This window comes from Lepisma saccharinum, chromosome 29 (assembly GCF_977018435.1).
Source record: "Lepisma saccharinum chromosome 29, izLepSacc3.1, whole genome shotgun sequence".
In the NCBI taxonomy this organism is placed as follows: Eukaryota; Metazoa; Arthropoda; class Insecta; order Zygentoma; family Lepismatidae; genus Lepisma; species Lepisma saccharinum.
Window position 1 is genome coordinate 42,827,541 of NC_139257.1, and position 23,044 is coordinate 42,850,584.

Below are 23,044 nucleotides of genomic sequence, written 5' to 3' on the forward strand. Positions count from 1 at the left end.
TTTACCAAATTTGAGGTAGTCTCAGTCCCGTGCATCACGAATTGTCGGGACACTACTGCGAGAGTCAGAGGTTCGATTCCTGGGTTGGGTGATTTAAAGTCTGATTTTTTCCGGCCTTGTCCCCGCACAAAGATGCTCTGGGGCTCACCCAGCCTCAAATCAATGGGTACCTGGGGGCAAAGGCGGTAAAAACGGCCGGAGCGTGGTGGTGATCACATCACCTTCAAAATAGCGGAGATCGAGAATGTGTATGACCCTACCCCCACATCCCCTAAATGTGCATTCATGGCACGGTGCTATATGCACACGGAACGTTACCTTGCCGTTATACGACTAATTATAATGATTTCATTCCTGCCGTCTTTTATGTAATTTTAGTCTATTATGCAAGCACGGTTCTTCCATACGAGGAGTATGGCAAAGTAATTCAATAACCCGGTTGTAAAAGCCGCAGTTGGCGCTTCTAAAAGCTGTTCAGGTTTAACCTTGCACATAAGAAGTCGCGTACAGCTCGGCCGTTAGCGACAGGGGGCCTACATCGGCATTTTCACCTTTCTAGCCAGAGGTCGCCGGAAACAGGAGGTACCAGTGTCATAACTCCTGGACATGACATCACCCACTAACAGCCAGCGACGCCGGATAGGAAACAAAAGTTCCTTGGCTTTCAGCCTCCTGGCAGTCAATCGACGCTGAGGTAATCACACTAAACCGGAGTCGCAATCCATTCTGTCAATTCAACATGGCAGCCTGCAATTACCGGAGACAGGTAGGCAATACCTTACAACACCCCGAAACGAATCGTGTTCCAACTCATACATTCATTTTGTATTCGCGAAAAACGAGATTTTGTAGAGGAAAACATACCGCACACAACGCATAGGTTTAACTCACGAAAAATTTAGCAAAGCGTCAAATTCGGACATTTTCTGGAGCTGTCTCCTGTCGCTCGGATTGGAACGTTTTTTTCAATATCGCACCTTGTGTCGCCTCGGTCCAGTGAACGCGCATGCGCAGTGAATGTTTTTCTGTACAGACTGGAGCTGCCAGTGTCACTTGCAAACGAGCGAATCAACAACAACATTTCCACCGTAGCGGAGAGACAGGCCGCACAAGCCTGCGTTCGATTGGCGAAATCCTCAGACGACACGTGTCGCTTCGGTGCGAAATCTTCTTTACGGAAATCCGAAATCTACCCAAATAATTTTACGGCGATTACGACAACCAAAGCTCACCCCAAACGCAGCACCGAAACATTTTCAATCAAAATACATAACCAACAAGTACAATATATATACTTTGTGTGTGTATATTTAATCATAATGGACGTGACAAAATGCTTCAATAGGAGAAGAAGCGCACCTCGTGTATACAGGGTGTACCAAAAGTCCCATTAACCCCGCTTTGAATTGTAGACAAACCTGCAAAATGTTATTTTAACAGCATGCGTATGATGAGAGGATGGTATACCATTAAATCAGACCAATGACCACTATTTACTCCAGAGGATCTGTCTACATACCGCCATTTTCATGGCACAGTATTATTTGCCTCCAGGTGCGATGTGAAATCCTCCGTAACATAAGATGTCAGATCTGGATTTCGGGGTGACCATTTTAAGAGAATTCCTCAATGATGTGTTCAGAGACAAACGGATTGGACGAGGATCGCCAAATTTACCAGCACCTTTAAAATGGCCACCCCGAAGTCCAAATCTGACATTTTGTGATAATGCGCTACGGGGCCACATCAAACCGAAAGTCGCCCATAATTGTTATCAGACAACTGGGGAACTTCAAGAAGCCGTTCGCAGTGCGTTTGCTTCCTTCACGCCAGCCAAGTTACGGAGGATTTCACATCGCACCTGGAGGCAAATAATACTGTGCCATGAAAATGGCTGTGTGCGCACAGAGTAAATGGTGGACATTGGTCTGATTTAATGGTATACCTTCCTCTCATCATACGCATGCTGTTAAAATAACATTTTGCAGGTTTGTCTACAATTCAAAGAGGGGGTAATGGGACTTTTGGTACACCCTGTATAAAGGTTTTGAGGCTAAAAAAAATCTGCAGCAAGTCGAACTCGTATTTTGTACATCCTTGATTGTCACTGAATTTAGCATCGGCTTGAGAACATCCTGAAGATTGCGGGTTTTTGGTGTCAGTGCCTCCCCTCGCTAGCTGGATTCGTGCAGTCGGCTGGAAATGTTCGCAAAATAATTGTATTTAGTTACCTTAACGGGCCTTCCCGATGACGTACCGGTAATGCTCTCGTCTTGTAGTACAGGGGTCCCGGGTTCGAATCCCGGCCTGGGCATGTATGTTTGCGAGTGTCCATTCACCAATTTCACCATATCACCACTCATCCCCATCTTCGCAAATTAGCCAAAAGTGGCGCAAAAAGCGAAGTAAAATAAAGCAAATCAATCAATCGTCTTGTTGTAAAGAGGTTCATGATTGGATCCCGGTGGAGATAATTGCGCAGTTGTTCGGGTCAGAGTCCAGTCACGATTAGTTTATCTGACTATAAAAGTGGAGTTTAAGAAACTTGGGTGAGTATTATAAACTCACGCGCAGTGTACTGATGTGTCAAGAAACTACTCCTTAATTTCCTTTATTTGGAGGGAAATAAGGATCCTATGATTTCAGAAACAATAACTCGCTAACACAGCTTCAAAATGTCTTCGATTTGTGGGAAAAAGAAAAACAACGGGGCAACTTAAGAGAGCCAATAGAAAGGTGACTATTATTATATTCATAACCAATGTTCTATGAACTATTCTCTAGCACATGAAGGAATGCAAAGACGCCTCCTGCAGCAAAATGTAACTCAAAGGTCTAATGTTGCCAGGACATGGTTAGTTTCTCTTCTCCCTACTTCTCACTTGCTCTCTCTCTCCTTTTCCCCTCCCCTGCCTCTCCCTAATTCTTCTTTCTGCCTCTCCTTTTTCTCTCTTCACTTTCTTTGTCTCTTTCTCTTTTTCTTTGTATTGAAAGGGGGGGGGGCAGGAAAATGGTAGGAGAGAAGACTACTTTTTTTTAGGTCATAGGAAATGACGAATCCCCATGGGAACAAGCAAAGGGGGTTTGTTCGGATAACTGGGTTCTACATTCGTGATGACCAGGGCTCGGATAATTATGCATATTTGTATGAAAATAAGTTGATGTTGTGCATATTTTTGTACCCACAACCAACACCGAGCATATACTGTATTATTTTTCATCTCCTCGCTTCTCTTTTCTTTATCTTTTCTGTATTTCTTCTGTCCCTTTTCCTGGATTGTATGAAATGTGGCAAGTACGTCATTCTCACCTCAACAATCAACTAAGCTGGCAACGCCGCGTGTAAGTTTCTTATCGCAAATGGACAACGTGTGGATGATCTGGATCTTGATGTGTCTGACTTTGTTGTTCTAAAATACAGTCCACTTGTATCTTGCGAAGTGGAACTTGTGATTTCTGAATAGAAGACTATTCTAGCTGAAAACAGAAGTTCGAAAATTTGAGACGTTGTTATCAAATGCAATCATGATCTTGATCTGTAATGTATCGTGTTTCACTTAACGCAGAACCATGTTAATTTTGAAAACAATCTGTGTAGCGAATGAGCATTCAAAATAATGCATATTCATTGCCTGGCATGTAATCTTTCATAGTTTGTAATATACAGCATTTATAAATTAAACAGGTTTTTAAACACTTTTTCAGTGCATATTTTGTGTTTTTTTAGTGCATAACTATCGGAGCCATATTGATGACCCTGTCTAACCATCTTGCCCAAGTATTCATGTACAGAAAATGAAATGCCAAAAGTTGTCATTAAAAAGAATAGTGACAGGGTTTACAACTGCATCAGTGTAGTTGAGACCCCATTAAAATAAATTCTTAGTTTAGGAAGAAACCAACATGCATTCGTGCAAAGGTTAAAATACTTTGTTACTTTACGGTGGCGAGTAGGTAGTAAGAACTTTCTCTCTATTGTTGCTCTTCAACAAAGAGATTGTTTTGCGTCCAACTAGTTTGTATTCCATTGCTTCCTGAATTGCCGAGGTTACTTCTACGACTGCAATTAACGGAAGCTGAGCGTTGATGCGCACTGCCAGGTGTATTATAACGTCCACTTCCCACTTGATTAGCGGACAGGTAATCACGGGGTGGAAGCAACTAGAAGAAGTAGTCTCTAGCCTCAAATTAATTCTGCGCGGCCATGACTGAAACTCGAAGCAGTTCCGTGGGATTCTTGAACACTTGCATCACCTAACGTCTTGACCTTCAGATTCGTCTACCACTGAATTAAGGATCTGAATGCTTCGTGAGACGCCTTCATTTCCACCTGAAAGGGAGCTCTCGTAATAGGTTCAATGCAGAGGTCGCCGCTAATGGTACGGCCACTTATTCATCTTCAAAGGTGTTGATGCGGTGGTAATTGCTTGAGTTAGTGAGAAATTGCAATATTAATTTTGTGGAACTTATCGTTTCGGATGGATTGAGACGAATCTGCTGTTGAGAACTTAATAATGTGGGGTTTAACAGTTACTTCTTACATGCTGCACTGTTGATCGACCTTTGGTCTTTCTGTAATGTTCTTTAATTCGGTTTCCAATCTTTGACCTCCGTTGCCCTTAGACGAAATTACTCGTTCCTTGAATAATGATTCTTTTTTCTCCCGTGGGTGAACCAAGAAAGGAATTCTGCAACGGTTGCGTTCTGAAAGAACAATGCTTCAAATTCTGATAAATCTTCCTTGTAAGATATTAAAAATCGCTTGAGCTCTTATTTATATATGATTACTAGGGTGCGGATTTTTGCCTATTTGCCTTTTTTATTCCTTTGTAGTAAGCATAGGCTTTAATGGTTCAAGTTTGCTAGTCCGAAAACGCATTTTTATAGTGCCTAAAAGTGCCTATTCTGCAATTTTGCTAACTTCAGCTTTTTTGTTACGCAACTTTTACTCTCCCTACACTGAAGAGTGTAAGACTGTTGATATTGAACTGACTGAAATCTGGTATTCGCCAGATTTGAAGCCCCAAGGGATGTCAGATCTTTGGAATTACCAATTGTCGCCTGATCAAGATAAGCAAACTGGACAACCTGTTGGTGACTCATACTTGGACGCTAATCCACCCCTTCCTTTTTTTATTAGAACATCGATTCTTTTTTTTTACGTTAAAATGGTGTAAATGGTTTTTTTCATCACTTGTGCGCGCAACAGGGGCATTTGTTGAAATTGGTACAATCGTTAGCATAAGTTCTTTTTTGTGAGAATTACTTTAACGAACAATTTTCCGCAAATATGCATTTCGATCAAAATAGTACTAATACTTAGCCATTAGCACACTTACTTTTTTGTTCTAAGATGGTGTTTAAAGTCCACTTTGTGCACAGTAAGGCTAATCGAGACTGGACCTCCAGTTTCAAGTGGAATCTGAACTAGGGATGGCCAGATCCGGATCCTGGTGGATCCGAAATCCGGATTTTTCGAATTCGGATCCGTTTGGCCATCCCACATGAACGCTTCTTTGGAAAGTAAGAATGTGTTTATAACATATTGTTACCCGCTAATAATATATATATATATATATATATATATATATATATATATATATATATATTTATTTATTATTTCATGGAAATCGGAGGGGGACACAGGGGTCAGATCCCCACGTCAATTTGTCCTCATCACGACATTTGAGGCGGGTTTTGCCCCCTAAAACAGTTTTTTGGCCGAAGCAAAAAAAACACGTATGTCTTCCTTTGGGCTCCTCTATACACCTGCCAAGTTTCATGAAAATCGGAGGGGACACAGGGTTCAGATCCTCACTTCAATTTGTCCTCATCTTGACATTTGAGGGGGGTTTTGACCCCTAAAACAGTTTTTTTTTAGCTGAAACAAAAAAAACATGTATTTCTTCCTTTGGGCCCCTCTATACACCTGCCAAGTTTCATGGAAATCGGAGGGGGACACTTAGATAACCTCCCTTGTTAGTCTTACACTTTGTAATTTTATAACACTGCATATATTATAATGTTTTATTTTAATTTTTAAATCTGTAACTGTAGAACAATTGTATAATTTTTGTATAACATTTCTATCTTGTTAGATGTGTTAAAGGTTTCATCCTGGAATGGAATGTCTCACATTTAGGTGCGTTTCCATTTCCAATACATTCGAATGAATACATATTCGTCAAAATCACCTCTGACATTTTGTTAAACAAGTAAGATTATTTTTGTGCACGAGTGTGTTAGCCGATGAGTAGCAAATTATTTTAGGAACAACACTTCAAAAAAGTCTTGGAGGACTAACAAATGAAAAATTTCTTTGTAATCGAAGATCATAATACCTTTTAAGGTGTGGTAATATTATAATGGGATTGAGATACGAAACTATCGGATCCGGCCGGATTTTTCGGATCCGGATCCGTTTGGCCATCCCTAATCTGACCCACCATGTGCCTCCACCGGGAATCGAACTCGGAACCCCTTGATTACAAGGCGACGACGACTACATTTTTATGTATAAACTGAAGTGCTAATACAGTATAACTTTATATTGTAAGAAGAAAATTGAAATCAGTTCATGTTCATTGCTCATTTTAATGTCTTTTCTATTTTAGGGTGCCTTTTAAATGCCTATTTGCCTATTTGAGAGGTTTTTAGTGCCTATAAATCCGCACCCTAATGATTAGTGAGAAAAGTCTTAAACAGTCCCTATTTTTTTTGCACTTACAAAGGTGGGTTAATGTTACTGAAAACAATACGCGACGATGATTGATTGATTGAATTTGCAATTTTGGGTGAGTCAGCACTTACGCTATTTTGCGCCCGTCATATTATACGGCGTTCAGTACCTTACCGTATCTAAAATATAACTAAATTAAGTGTAATGTGGGACTAAAATATTCTAAAAGCTGAGGCTGTAACGGGGCACTGAGTACACGTAAGGACACACACACACAGGATTATACTCGCCATAGGGCCAGTCGCCAGAGCCTCGTTAGTCAGCAAAATGCAGTCCAGGGTATATTAAGTGGAAGTGACGTTGACAAGTGGGTGTACTGCGTGGAAGGGTCACCCCTACGCGTCGATGAGGATGTATAGGGATCGGAAAAATATACGTATATGACCTATAGAATGCCATAAAAATGGAAATAATTACGTAAAAAATGCAAAAATGACCATTAAATTTGTTAGTTTCAGGTTAAAAATTGAAATGAAAAGAAAATTAAACAAAATGCAATCTTGCTTTTAAAAAAAGGCACCAAATGATACCACATGCATATTCAATTAACATATGCAACGAGGATTTCCAATGGAAACAACCGAATAATGTTGCTTACCCCGGACACAACAAAAAGACTGTCACCAGTTCAGCATTTCTTTTGTTCGTAAATTGTAATCCTTATATATATATATATATAAAATATATTATACCGTGCGTCCATTTCGATCTGCAGCCGAGAGATCGGGAGAAGCGTGGCGGGCGGCACTGACGGAGATGCCGACATTTGCGGCCTGAAATGCCCGCTTATTTTTATGGACATATGCAGACATTTATATAAATATTGCAAAACGAGCACTAACCTGTGTTATAAGAGTATGGTTTTAATTTTAGTAGCTTAGTGACTGTATGTGCCGATGATTTTGACACGCCCACCTCTTGTGAAACACGGCGTAGAGGTTTGTTTGGAGAACGTTCTAACGCTGCACCAATATCATCGAGTTTTGCTTCGGTTAGAATCCGTCGTTTTTGCTTAGGTGTTTTAAAATTTAACGATACAGTTTCTCGTAATTTAAGGACAAGATATCTAACCGTATCTCTGTGTGGAGTTGAAACGCATGGGAATTTCTGTACAAATTACCTACACACGTCTCGACACGAGTTTGTTTTCACGTAGGTACGTGTCATACATAAAAAATCTTTGTTCTAACGTGAATCTTGCGGCTGGCATTCCAATCGTCTCACTGACACGTCACACATACACACAACAATAACACAAACAAGTAACTGCAAGTAACCAAGAATAACACTCTTGCGCACAGTACGAAATTAACACGCTCTTGGTTTACATTGCTCGCCACTATATTTACAACTCTGTCTTCATCTAGTCGCTAAGGAACAAAAAACTCGAGCTCGGATATTTCGGATTGCGAGGAAGCTCACGAAAACCATTCACTTTTATCGGTTTCGTCTGCAGTGTAATCCTGATACAGTGTTGCACATTCGAAACCTCCAAACGATTCCCATCGGCACAAAACTCTTTCAAGGATATAAACTTAAGCAGGACGTTACTGATCAAAACCATGATTAAAATGCTTTTTTATCTGTGGCTCTTAACATCGTTTCTATAGCGTATTTATTTGTGTATATAAGAGCAGAACTTGGATGAATTACAGAAGAACTTTTGCGTGTTATAACACAGGTTAGTGATCGTTTTGCAATATTTATATAAATGTCTGCATATGTCTATAAAAATAAGCGGGCATTACAGGCCGCAAATGTCGGCTTCTCCGTCAGCGCCGCCCGCCACGCTTCTCCCGATCTCTCGGCTGCAGATCGAAATGGACGCACGGTATTATTACTATATATTATATTTCACCTTGGTGAAAAGACTCAAGAATATCACCAAAATGAAAGAAGTGACAAAATATGACAAAACAATACACCGAATATTGCTAAAAATTACGGGAAAATGACCTAAAACCTGAAAATTGGCAAAAAATGCAAAAAAAATGCACTTTAAAATTACCTTTTTTGGGTTCTAGACGAAGTGTTATATTGTGTATATTTAATGGGCATCGTGTCAGAGATTTCAGAAAAAAAGATGACATTTCATCAACTTCCGCTCCCTAGTGATATAGATGAAATTGATCAAGGGACACTCACAAAGAATACCCCATGCCAGGACTGGAACCCGGGACTCTTGCGTTGTTGCGCGCTGTGCTAACCATTCCACCAAGGATGTCGGCTTTTTTTCTTTGTAATGAAATATTTTACATTTTGCAGATGAAGAAACGAAAATGAGAAATTTATTTTCCCAATAAAATACAATGTAATAATTACAGTAAAACCTCGTTAATATGGACAGGCAAAAAAAAAAAAAAAAAAAAGCAGAATGCAATGTTTTAATTGTGGCTAGAAGTCAACAAGAGAACTTCCCAAAGAAAAGGCAGTCAACCACTGATGAAATTCTGTTTCCCGCAGATTTTGTACTGTACTGTATGGTGTATTTAGGCTATGCCCTTTCTACTGTTCTTTTAGGTTATTTCAGTTAATCCGGACTTCCCTTAAACCGGTCAACTTATCCCCCCCCCCCCAATTATTCCGGAGGTTTTACTGTACTACAAAAAAAAAAAATTGGGGTCTTCATAAGACTCCAGTGGGGAAATTTACTTCGTTTCGTGATAGGTGATTACCTAATACGTGCAGCTCTAACTTATTAAGTTAATGTCCACTAATTAAGTTCCAATTCTGTCCTATGGAATCATATTACGGGTGGTCCGATATCTTATTTCGTCAACTCTGTCACCTGGCTCTTGGTTTGGCTCTTATTCACCTTCCAATACTTTTTCCGGCCACTCAGCATACACAACCCACAGACGAGTTCTCATATATCACGAACGTACACCGCAGACACCTATCGCCTGGCACCCCGTGAGACAAACCGGAGCCTGTTAACCAGACAATCGTAAATTAAGTCAAGACTAAATTTATTGTCTCCACCACAGTGCGGCACGTGCTTGTATCAGGCGCGTCCGGACAAGCTTGTTGCGATGTACATTAAAATCTTCATTCGAAAAATGCCTTCACGAGTAAAATTCGTTTGGATTCCGTGAAACATTTCCATTAATCACTGAAGGTTAGGAAAAATACACGATTTTCACTCGATCACAGTCACACACACCGTATACATATGTATGAGAGTTGGTTGTAGACCAACTTTGCTCATGTACGAGGGTAAATCAAAAACTAAAGGCAATTTTGTGTTTTCGCAGGAATAAGCGAAGACTGGGTGTGTTTGACGTCATCACGTGTATACTTTGAGTGACGTGGAAGTAGAAGTATCCATTACTGTCGCGGAGCAAAAAGGTCACACGTATGGACGCGCCACTCCACGAATGCACCTTCGAGGAACAGCGCGCCGTAGTGCGCTTCCTGTGATCGGAAGGAGTCGAACTGGCAGACATCCACCGTCGGCGGTTACTTTTTAATTTACTTGAAAGCCGTTAGCGGTCCACCCACTCATACACCTTTCGTTGAGTCATGGTGTTGCGTGGCCGTCGGTTCAGGTCAGATGACGAGGTCCAGCAGGCGGTGCAGACATGGCTTCGTAACCAACCAAAACCCTTCTTCGCGGATGGAATAAACGATACCAAAAATGGCCCCTGCACGGCAATGCACATGTGGAAAAGTGATGTGTAGTTCTTCTTGTGTGGAAATAAAAGACGTTATGTGAAAATTACCTTTACTTTTTGATTTACCCTCGTAGTTGTGTATACTCTACAATATCTATAACAATTATACAGGGTGATTAAAAAGACTCTGGACATTTTCCTTATATGGATAATGAATGGTTTTCAGGATGGGATAAAATATGTTTTTCCAGCAAGATGGTGCATCACCCCATTTTGCCAGAATCGTTCGGGACTACCTCACTGACACCTTCCCCCATAGTAACACTGTTAAGCCTTGCTTCCATGTTAATAAAACATTAAAATACTTAAAGGCAGAATTTATTGTATAGAAAATGTATACACTAAAAAGGTAACATTTCCGCTCTCTAACAGGGTCTTTGCAGACGAATTCTAGTGTGAAGAAGACCCTGTTAGAGGGTGGAAACGTTATCTTTTTAGTGTATATATTTTCTATACAATAAATTCTGCCTTGGTCAGTATTTTAATGCTTTATTAACTTCCCCCATAGGTGAATCGGCCGTGGCTCACCAAGATTTGGACGGCTCGCTCTCCAGACCTGACTCCCCTAGACTTTTCTGTCTGCAGTTTCATTAAGTCTTGGGTGTACCAAGTTAATATCTACACCATAGGGCAGCTGACACATCAATTAGCTGCAGCAACAGGGAAGATCACGCCAGCTATGTTGGAGCATATGTCTACAAGAGGGGTGAGTGCTATGGCTATACCTACAGGACAACTGCATTGAAATGTACTGAGTTTGTATTCAATTCTAGAGTACTTTTCAGCAGTAATGTCAATTGTGTTAATAAAATGCTATTTCATTAAAATGTCAAGTGACTTGAATCAGCCGGTATAAGTTACACATGCCTAAAGATTTTTCGTGAATAAGATACGGAGAATTGGTTTTCTCTCATGCATAACGTTGTCACTGAGGTTAGATCAGTACAGTGGTACCGTAGTTTTACTTGTAAATAGGGAACCAAATGTCCCGATTTTCGTAGGTCAGTTATTTTTCTAGGCTCATGTCCTGAGGTCCGCGATGCAGCTCTGAAAACCCGAATGTCTTTTTTTTTTTTTTTTTAACTCCATAAAATCCTCCTCCATAGTGCCATGTCTAACGACTCGCAATGCATAAACTTTTTATACACACACCACACAACCGCGTTGAAAGCTATTGGAAAAATGTGGCTTTGAATATTCAACTTCGAATGTACCGTTGATGGTGTGCGCTGGTAAGAGCCTTATGAGGATGGAAAACACCTTGTTGGGATAAGCTCCGGAGGCATTTACGCAATAGCCGTACTGTACTAGATAAATTAAGAATAATTAGAGGCAAAGTTAAAAAAAAGTGAACATCTGCACTCCACCCCACGCACATAGCCAGGGGGGAGCCCCCCGAAATCTGACAAATATCTAATTTAAATTTATTGTTAATAACAGAAATACAGCTTCCCAAACTTAATAGTTTTCTTTCCGAGAAGTCTCAGAATATAAGCTTTATGAGTAAAATTTACCACCAACTGTTAAAGCCTTTTCTTGAACGATTGTATAAAGGTTAATAACAAAATACAATAACTATGATTTTCAGTACACTAACTGTACAAAATATATGAAAAATAAAAGACAACAATTGTGTTAGATATTCACTGATACAGTGGATCGAGTAGCAAAGTTTCTCCATTTATGTAATAACAATAAATTTGGATCGAAATTGGTATATTAATAACTTATAATAGTTATTATTGTAAAATAACAATTATTATTGTCATTATTATTTGTACTAATCAAGTTTTATCTATGGCCTGACCAAGTCTACAAATATTTCTGGCGATGCCAGTGCGGATAAGGGATGAGCCCCCTGCCCCCCCCCCCCCCGAAATAAAATTCTATATAAAAGGCAACACACAAATGAAAATCTGTCTATGGCCCCCGGTTACTGACATCCATTGGTGTCACAGTGTATGCCATAGCATCAATTCTTTGTGTACCTAGGTACGGTATGTGCTATGTGCATTAATAACGGGGTTGTCCTATGGTACCAGAATTTTGAATCACTCTGTATAACCTGGCGACATACAGGTACACAAGCTCATACCAAGCCCCTCCTTGGTTTCCGAGTACTTGGTATTCTTAGTCACATCAAAACGGGAGCATGTGCTCGCTGAGGGGAGGGGGGGGCGGTATGTGCTCTTAGTGTGTGATCAGATTCTCAACGTTTTCATTCGCACAAGTGCACTCCAAAAAAAAAAAAAAAAAATAGTACGTTGCAGGCAGAAGGGTTTTAAACACAATTCTTAATTTTCTGATTTTTAAAATTTGTCAAACTGTACTTATCAATTTTGTGAAACAACTTTTTCTTAGGATTGGGTAGTTGTTTGCATCTGTTTTTAAATTACATTATCATTGTCAATTCACACTGTGAAACAGATTTTTGTTGGGCAGAGAAAAATGTACATGGAAAATGCAACACTGCACGAATTGACTTGCAGTAACAGCCTGCAGTTTCCACAGTGCAATGAACATCACTGTGCTATGGAATGAAGCTAAATGTGCCCATCTTTTATTTCTGCACATACGAAGGAGGTACCGTACCTCAGCCCTGCATCCAGAGAAAGTGCCATCATCCTTGCTATGTTCACAGTTGGATTATCGGTGAGATGTTGGAAAAACAGCAACACCTGTTCGTCCAGAAGTCGAATGTAGCTGTGCTGGTTTAAGTGAATAGTGACTTCAACCAAAGGACCCAATTCTGTGAATGTGAAGCACCTCTCATCCGCCACTTCCTGTACACTGTGTCCTTTTAAATGCCCAAATGCAATGACCCCTTTTTGCCACTCACTAAGGTCTTTCTTCGGACCCATCCTGCTTACGGAAAACACACGCTTGAATGACTGCCATAGATACTGTGGGCCACATACCTTACAATTCGCTTATTAACTGCAGCAAGTGCCACACATAGTGGATGCCGGCGGTGCGAACATAACCATTCCATGTTCGCCTGCAGGGGTCTAATTTTTTGTCCAGTGTGCTTACCAGTGGTGATCAGATCACATTCGCAAAATACCACTTAACTTGCAACGAATTCAATAAAATGAGACTACACATGCAATCAGAGTTTTATCATCCCTTAGCTACACTAACAAACTATGATTTGTAAGGGCCAATAATATCGCCAGTATTTGAATCCTTGAAAACCTAACCCATGAGTTACAGACTGGCATATGTATCGAATAACAAAATTAATTAACTCTTCTATGACAAACTGATTATTTAAAATTTACGTTGAACTTCCAAGTAGCAAATACAGTTCAGAGTGTCTAAATGACCAATTCCTACAAAATTATCAATGTATAATATTTAGGTCCAAACTGCTGACGTATTTCAAGTATCTCTGAAGACACATGGCATATTTTTCAAACAGTTTTATTAATGTTTTCCCCTGATTTTGCTTCGTTGGATACAGTGTCTCTCATAATGAAAACTGAGATGTTATCTTCATTCCAGTACCATTCTCCACCACAAAGACAAGTGCATCTGATTCATATGCTTCCTGGATAAATATCCCACCAGCCTATTAGGCTGTGTTAGTGGAAATTAAAATCCAAAGACACCAGTCTGCTTCTCAGGTTCATCACACAGGCATACTAATGACATCACAAAGTATGAAGTATTTTCAACTTGCCTCTTTCAATCATTTTTATGAAGTGCTACATCAATACATGCCATGAATGGGCATATATTAAACCCCTATGCTATTTATATATGTCATCCTGCTCTCAAAAACCACTGAAAAGTAATTTCTCTTTGCTCTTTTTTTTTTAACCATTCACAGCAAACCCTCAAACTTCCTTCTTTCAACAATTATCTCTTACAGAATGATCTCAATACTGGTTGGTAAAATACATCCTTCCTTCCTTACACTACATAAAGGCAGCTTATTGTTTCAATGCAAGATGTTCTTTACAATGGCAGTTCCGCTGTCCCCCCCTTGTCTTCGTTTCTTTCTATGGACAATGTTTCTCCCTTCCATGTTCAATGTAAGACACCACGTGCTAGTGGGTATTTATGTACCTGCTTGCTCACAACAGGGTGAGATTGAGAATGTACCATCAAAATTCCCCTTTTCTAAGAGGAAAAAAAAGTTTTTTTTGTTTTAAACAGGACCCGAAAAAAACAACATGTTTTTAAGAAATGAAATGTTTAAAACATAACGCCAAGAAGTCTTATTTTCTTAGAATAATGATTAAAAAGAATCTCTTAATCATCCAAGGATGGACTGTGTTCATATTTACTATGTGCGAATTACTCACAAGATTAACAATATAAATTACAATTTTAATTACTTTTTTTTGCGAGTATGATAAGTTTTCTTCAATTACGACGTTTCGAGAGATAACTTCTCTCTTCTTCAGGTTTCGTTGTTATAAGCAATTCATAAAGTCATAGCTTCGTCAAAATATTTTTTCCATAGTCAAGAACTATGGAGGGACTATGGAGCACCCCTAGCTACAGCTCTGAACTTGACGAAAATGAGAAAAGCAGATAATGCGAGCGAAGCAAGCAAGAACATTTTGCAAAATGTATTTTTATTTGCATAAAATTTGAAATTGAAGGGGTAATTGCTCCTCTGTGTCCTCCCCATGCAGGTGTCCTTGTTTATCCCCCCTTGCTAGCCTAGAATTGACTTATCGTCGAAGATTGGGGGTGGGGGGGCAATGACCTCCTGCCCCCCTGTGGTAGCGTCACTGTATAATACATACATATTTAAGCAATATATGTTTACTTTAGATACTTAAGGCTCACTGCCATTGTTAGCCAACCTTTTTCTGCACAGTTTGTCTCCTCAACTAACCTTGTATTAATGCGAACAGCATGCCCCCCCCCCCCCTTCACATCCAAACCGATTTTAAAGGCATAAGAGGTGGTGTTTCATTTCAACCCTATCGCCGCGATCACCCACAGATAGGTAGAAAAGCCAAACATAATAACCAATACTAAAAATCAATAACAAGTCAATCAAACGATACGATCCTCCCATATTTTTGTGTGAAGATCTATAGAATTGGTATAAAATTTTGTCCCCCCCCCAAAAATTCCCATGACACAGGCATGTCATGAAGCCGCCGTGGGCACCCCAGATTTAGAGATGAGTACTTTGACTATGCCCTCAATGAGGATAAGAGTAGGGCATACAAACAATATGACAGAATTAGACAAAAGTCTCCTGCTGGTGCATGAGAAAGTAGGTTGCATAACAGTTGGGCTGAAAAGTTCGTATGCTAACATAGTAAAAAATATTTTTTTGACAAAATTCGATTTTATTATTCAATATAGTTGCCTTCGAGGGCGATACAACGATTATAGCGGTCATACAATTTTTTGATGCCATTTTTATAGTACGATTTCTCTTTAGCCTCAAAATAGGCCTCAGTTTCGGCGATTACCTCTTCATCAGTGCTAAATTTCTTTCCAGCGAGCATTCTTTTAAGGTCTGCAAACAGGAAAAAGTCACTGGGGGCCAGATCTGGAGAATATGGTGGATGGGGAAGCAATTTTATTACGGTTGAATATCGCTAAACATTGCTCCGAATCATCAAAACGTTGTTGCTTTTGATCGATTGTGAGCACGCGCGGCACCCATTTTGCACACAGCTTTCGCATGTTCAAATATTCATGCACAATATGTCCAACACGTTCCTTTGATATTTTTAAAGTCTCAGCTATCTCGATCAACTTCACTTTACGATCATTTAAAATTATTTTGTGGACTTTTTTGTTGTTTTCGTCGGTAACAGCCTCTTTGGGGCGTCCACTGCGTGCATCGTCTTCGATGCTCATTTCACCTCGTTTAAATTTAGCAAACCACTTCTCAACGGTTGATTTTCCTGGTGCAGAGTCCGAATAATGTTTATCAAGCCAAGCCTTGGCTTCAACAGTATTTCTTTCCGCCAAAAAGCAATGCTTTATTAACACACGGAATTCTTTTTTATCCATTTTTTCACAATAACAAAAGCTGCTTCACTCACAATGCTATATCTCACGAACTAATTATCCGGCAGCTGTGAAATTTATACACGTATCTTTTGAAGGTTAGTACTAAGTAAAAATCACATGGATTTAATTCTAGTAACGCCATCTATGAGTCAGCCTACGAACTTTTCAGCCCAACTGTTATAATGTCTCTAAACTGTATTCACCATTGTCGCCTAGATTTATTTCCTGAAAATTGCAGGCACTGAACATGTGGAACATTTCCTCTAGGTGATTTCAGCAATGCAAAGACATCAGCGGGGGAAATTACGTCCAGTTTTTCTCTAACACCACCGTTGTGTGATGAAGACAGATATTCCCCAGAACATATAATACTGTCGATTGAAGAAAGACCAAACATGACTTAGGTAAGTGCTGCAGTTCTTATAATTAATAATTTATATATGAAAAATTATATCATCATAATGATTACATTGCATTATAATGCTAATGTTTTTGATGGCTTGTTGGACTCGGAATGAAGTACATTGGGATGGGTGGGAAACAAATACAGAATAGAGAGAGAGAGATAGTGAAGGGAGGGAGAGAGAGTATGAAAGGAACACTGAAAGGAGGCAAGGAGAAAAGCCGCCAAACAACCACCACCCCCAAACAAACCAATATATTTTTTTTTTTAATAGTGGACAAAAGCAATTTCTTTTCTCTTTTTCTCTTCCTCTATTCTTTCTTTTCGTCTATGTTCTTCTTCCTCCTCTTTCTCTCTTCTTTCGTGAGGACAATTGGGAAACTCTTTCACCATTTTTTGGGGGGGGCTTTGGCAGGGGCAAAAGTGGAAAAAAAAATCTTTTTTAAAAAAAACGTTTTCTCTCTCTATTGTATTATAAGAATAGGAAGAAAGAAAGTTGGAGATGGAGTTTAATCCGGCCCTGGGTCCGCCATGGGGAGGCCCTCCCAGGGCCAAGATGTGGGTCCTTCCACCCGGGGGGTAATATGTCTCTTTTTATGACACTTGTGTGTAGGGTATCAGCGAGGGAAAAAAGGGAGGGCATTTTTTACTTTTTTACATGAAATAAAATTAAAATGTAAATTTAGAGAAATGGAGATGATCTAAATATGGGCGAAGGTTTAAATATGGGTTGGGGGGGGGGGACAATGGATTAGTCGGCTGGACACGAGGGGGTTATCTTCCCAGGTCTTACCCCTATCATTTACACCAAACCAAATTCACAGAAACTAGAGGACATTAAACAAAAATCCTTAGCAATATCTTCTCTTGTAGCACCTTGCTTTGCTGCTATAAAAAATTAAGCATAGAACTAGATTCAATTTGTGCATTCCACGCATGCACCACACAAAAAACTTGCCATAGTGATTATAGATAGTAGGTTTCTGCTGAACAAAGATTTGGAAGGCTCGAAGAGAGAAAGGAGTCGAGGAAGAGATAGTGTGTATAGTGCAGAGCACATACAAGGCCAACCAGAGCTGTGTGAAGGCAACAGTGGAAAGAACAATTACAACATAATAATCCATGGGTGGTACTGAGTCTGATGAAGGGAGTATGTGTTCTCCTGACACGTCACAACAAAAAACTGTTTTTATGGTAATAACTGTAGACTACAAGAGAAATAAAACTGAGTTGTTTGATGTAGCCCTCTTTATATGTAATTAAATTGCAGCACATGTCTCGGCGTGAAAGAAGCTTTAACAGTGCTGAAAATGAATTACTTAAAATGTTAAGGTAAATTTGGTTTATCCTCCTTGCAATCTGGGAAATGGTACTTCATGGTTTTCGACAAAAGACATTGAACCCTCAGCCAAGATATGACAGTTGAAAATTATTTTTTCAACTTCTAACAAAAATACAAATCTCCATCTTTTCAGTGAGTATGTGGGTGGAGGCGTGCCTTCTTGAGAACAGCGGACATTTTCTCCTCCCATGTAGTTAAATATAAACGAACATAAAATCGTTACGGCTGAACCGATACCAATGCCGATACTCTGACCAATACCCACCGATACAGATACTTGTATAATTCCAATTTAAAATAACAAAGGCTAGTTATCACATATGTGTGTGTGTGTTTAGTTGTTACATTTTGTAGATATGTATTTTTGACAAGGGACAATGAATAAATTAACCCACCAAACTATGTTCTCTTGCAACAATGCATCACAACTTTACAGATTTTTTTTATAGATCAGTGACAATCGATCAGATGTTTCAAATATGAGAAAAATATTATGAGAAGCTAAGAGTGAGGCAATTGTGCCACCCCCACCCCCCAATGAGATCATGTCTCTTCAACCTCCTTTAAAGTAAGGGGGGATCACGCAAGAATAATTGGCGATTTACCAGCCCCGGACATGACGTCTAAACAACTAAGAGTAAAACTAATCTAGACTAGACATTGCCCTGTGAGTGCTGCACGTGTCTCAGACATAGTATATAGTATATTCCTGGAAATTCAAATACCTGGGCTAATAAATAATAAACTAAATGTAAGGAGAGAGTAATAAGTTGCCAGTCTCTTGCTTATATATCAGCTGATTGATTTCAGTACAGTGATATTCCGACGTGACTTTTTCTTTTGACATATATACTTTTGGCAAATTATTTCTAAAAAAGTATTGAATGCTTAGTACTATCCCTTGGCGTGGAAGGAAATCCAAACTAAAGGGGGATCACACAAGAATAATTGGCAATTTACCAGCCCCGGACACGACGTCTGTTTTGACTGCGGGAGGTCTCTAAACAGAGAAATGTCCACAATACACCAGGTGTCTCGTTGGCTGCAGGGACCTCATTGGGATTATTGTTACAATATTTTTATCTGTGGGAACTAGAAGGATGGCGATAATTTCTCGTTAGCCTTGATTTGCAAGATACTTGACTGCGAGTCATATCTGCATATGGATCTTTGTCATGTACTTGCTGTTCACGTAACTTGAGTCCATGTTCAATTAACAAATGCACAATTTTCATTTTTCATCAAAGCCAACTGTAAATTGGAAAAGGTGAACGAACCTTTGAAAAGAAACAAATGTTGGTTTTGGCCATCCTTCTAGAGAGTCAAAAACAATGGAATCGACTGGTATCGGTTCAGCCCTAAAAATCATGCTTTCATACATCTCCCAACCCTCTATTATAATTAATTTTATGTTAATACTTACATCAAGTAAAGTCTCAGCTGAAGTTGGTCCATGGTTTATTGGAAATGACTTCCTGCCATCTGAAAAACAAATGAAATTATGCTGAAGAAAGCTTCCATAACTACACTAGTGTCCAAAATTAAAGCAACAAACTGAAATTCTTTCCTCGTGTATTTTGTTGATAAATTAGCCAAGTTTAACCTGTTGCTATCGTGATTTTTTTGTTGATAAATCCTGGCAGGGGGGTTTTATGCTATCGAGATTTTTTGGGGGGAATTTTTTCCCTTCAAACAACATAAAATTCAACATTTATATCTTTTCCAAAATATATGTAAAAATTTTACACCTTAAATATTTAATCCATTAGATGAAGAAATTAAAGTTTTCAGGGCATTATTGAAGATGGAAAGGGGGGGGGGCTTAATTGACACGTGGGTTCTGAGGGGGATTCTGAATTAAACATTGGGGGGACAGTATCCAACTCTAGGTCTTAGATTATGGCGAGTACATTAGTTAGAGGGGGATTGAGCATTAAATTGAAGGGGGTATCCAATTCTTGTGTATTACTATTGTCTTACACTGTTGCGAAAATTCTGGTGTGGAGACTGAGAATTAATTTTTTGGAGGAGGCAATATCCACACACAGTAAGTCTAAAATTGGCATGGAAATTTTGGTGGTAGGATTGAGTATGAAATTTAACGGGGGAGATAGAAAGCTCTTGATAAAGTGTTAAATCTTAGATTGTCAAGGGATTTCTGTAGTGGAGAGAGAGTTCAAACATTACATTTTGGAGACAGTATTTAGCGATAAGGCATCCACACGTTTTCGACCCCGAATGTGCCAAAGGAAAAGCTGGAAAAGGGAAAGACTAAATATCTACAGATCTAAAGAAAGTATTGACACCCCATTAAATTAATATTCTTCAAAGACTGCAAAGAAATGGATGTAATTTTTTTTAAGTCCACTTTATGCACTCTAAGGCTAATCGGGACTGAACCTACAGTTTAAAGTGGGATCCACTCGATATTCTCGATTATGATAAACGATTTTAGGGGTGGTCTTGAGTGATGGCACCCCTGTTTAAGAACGAGGGGCAGATAAATTATAATGTTCAGTAAAGCTAAGAAAAAGTTACTTTCGGTAGACACGCTGTCGTAATTAAATATTTTGTGGGGACTACGATATGATTTAAGGACGCGAATGATATGATTTGGGGGAAACGCATGACATGATTTTTGGGGGGATGCACCATTGGCCTTGTGGGGGATGGGCACCCCTGAATCCCGGCACATTAAGGTTAGTTTATTTTCTATCTTAAACAAGTTGTCTATGACATCATAAATATTACTATCAACTGATCGTATTGTGGTCAAATGGACACACGGGAAAGAATTTCAGTTTATTGCTTTAATTTTGGACATTCGTAGTTACATGTGTAATTAAACATTTTCTAGTGTCTTATACAGAGTGGTTCAATATAAGTAATGGACAACCACAACCCACATCGACAGAACACAACAAATTGTGAGCTGCTGTTATGCATCATCTGCAGCATTATTAGCAAATTCATCAGGCCGGTTCTATAAGGATCACCCTGTAGTAAATGTAGGTAAGCATGTTCCATTTTGTTGTTTAACCATTGTTATAACTGTATCTTTAATCAAACTAAAAATAAATGTTCAAATGTGCATCGATACATGTCCTTGAACCTTGCAGCATAAGTGCTTCCTTCCACACACCATTTGACTCAGCAGTTATACAATGGATGTTGTCAATGTTACATTGTTGTAATATAGCAACCTAACTTTTAAAACAAGCAGTCAGTTTTATTTTTATTTCAGATAATTCTGATCACATATTTTTATTTAAAAATTGTGAAAAGAAAACTCCACAGTGGGTCTGTTACCATTTTCATTATTTAATTTATTCCAGTGTTCTTCTGCAATGAACAAAGCTTCCCAGACATTCAAATCTATGGTTCCAGTCACTCTTTTTAAGACCCTTCTCCTTATGCTTGTAATAACCGTAGACTACAAGAGAAATAATTCTACAATGCAAGCAATGTGTACATACAAGAAAACATCCAGGCTGGCAAGGTAGCGAGATCAAGAAACTCTGTGAAAGCAATGATGATTTTGAATTGCCTGATGATATTTGGAATCCATAATTTTAATTTAATGTAATGGAAAACTCATTCTTGAAACCCAGTACATTACCAGAAGAACTACAACAGCAATGCTCATAGTTTTCATTAGAACACAAAATAAAGATATATAGCTCTTCCTTCTATCATTATGTTGTCCGTTTGCTTTGCTTTATTTATTTTGCTTTTTTGCCATTTGGTTAAACAAGAAGACGACGATGAATGGTAGTATGATTAATGAAGTGCTCTTTCCACACTGCTCTCACAATGGATGCAATTAACAAAAAGGGGGGGGATGAAGAATAGATGAGGGGTAAACGTAGGAGAACAAATGGATGGTGGACTATATCAAAGCATTCGAAGATTAATATGAACAGGGATGTACCTATGAAATGCAATAAGTTAATATATAACACATACTATGTGCCAATAATTACATACAGAGCAGAGACTTGGACAATGACAGAGAGAGACAAAGAAAGATGCAGGCAGTGGAGATGGAATTTTTAAGGAGTATATTGGGGAAGACTAGAAGGGATAGAATAATGTCCTTATAAAGGGTTACCCTTACCTGCTTTTGTGAGATGCCTGGCCAAAGTTGCATGAAAGAAGCATTATCTATGTCCATAAAATGAAATATGATACCATACTGGCTCTTCTTCTTTCATATTCTACATTAAAGGTAATACAGTGAAACATTGATCTAAACCCTCTGGCGGGCACACCATTTTTATAACATGAGCAGGCGTGCAGGAGACTTTTTCACCCCAGCCGTTTTTCGTTCAAAAATTTGATTGTTTTACATTTATAATTGAATACCTTCATTTAGACATGTTCTTACATTCTTTATTTGTCTCTTTGAATGTACAAATATTGACTTTCTTATTTAATTCTTTACTTAACTCATGCAATGAAAAGTTGTGGTTCTTACATAACATATGTCTTTTGGGTCTTGTAATTGTCAAATTTATTCAAGGTCAAAGTTCATAGAAATTTCCCTTTCCGAGTCCATTCAGCTATCCAAATTTTGCCGTAACTCCGCCCCTATTTGACCTAGGAAGGTCAAATAAAGCTTATTGTACAGGAAATTGAACAAGCTTTCCAATTGTACGTAACATGGTTCATATTCTGTGTGGTTCTGAAATCTACCACCATGTAGTTTTTCTCTATACGCCAGGTAGACACTTTGAGAGTGTGGCATTTTTCCCACAATCTGCATGAAGCAAATGACTCCATACTAACTTTATATTCATTCCTCTTCATTTGGTAATGAACATTATGAATAGAGCCCGGAAGTTTGGCAAAATGCCTCTTTTATTTACTGCATATATTGATAAAATGTTTCC

General features: G+C 39.0%; 1 protein-coding gene across 2 annotated transcripts in view; it reads right to left on the bottom strand.

Annotated features, from left to right (window-relative positions):
* The window catches only part of Uch (Ubiquitin carboxyl-terminal hydrolase), a 60,322-nt gene that overhangs the window by 10,897 nt on the left and 26,381 nt on the right, over positions 1-23,044 (bottom strand). For both annotated transcript variants that reach the window (XM_083114481.1, XM_083114482.1), the window contains exon 5: positions 19,576-19,634. In XM_083114481.1, coding sequence (XP_082970607.1) covers positions 19,576-19,634 — 59 coding nt within the window. The remainder of the gene's footprint in view (positions 1-19,575; positions 19,635-23,044) is intronic.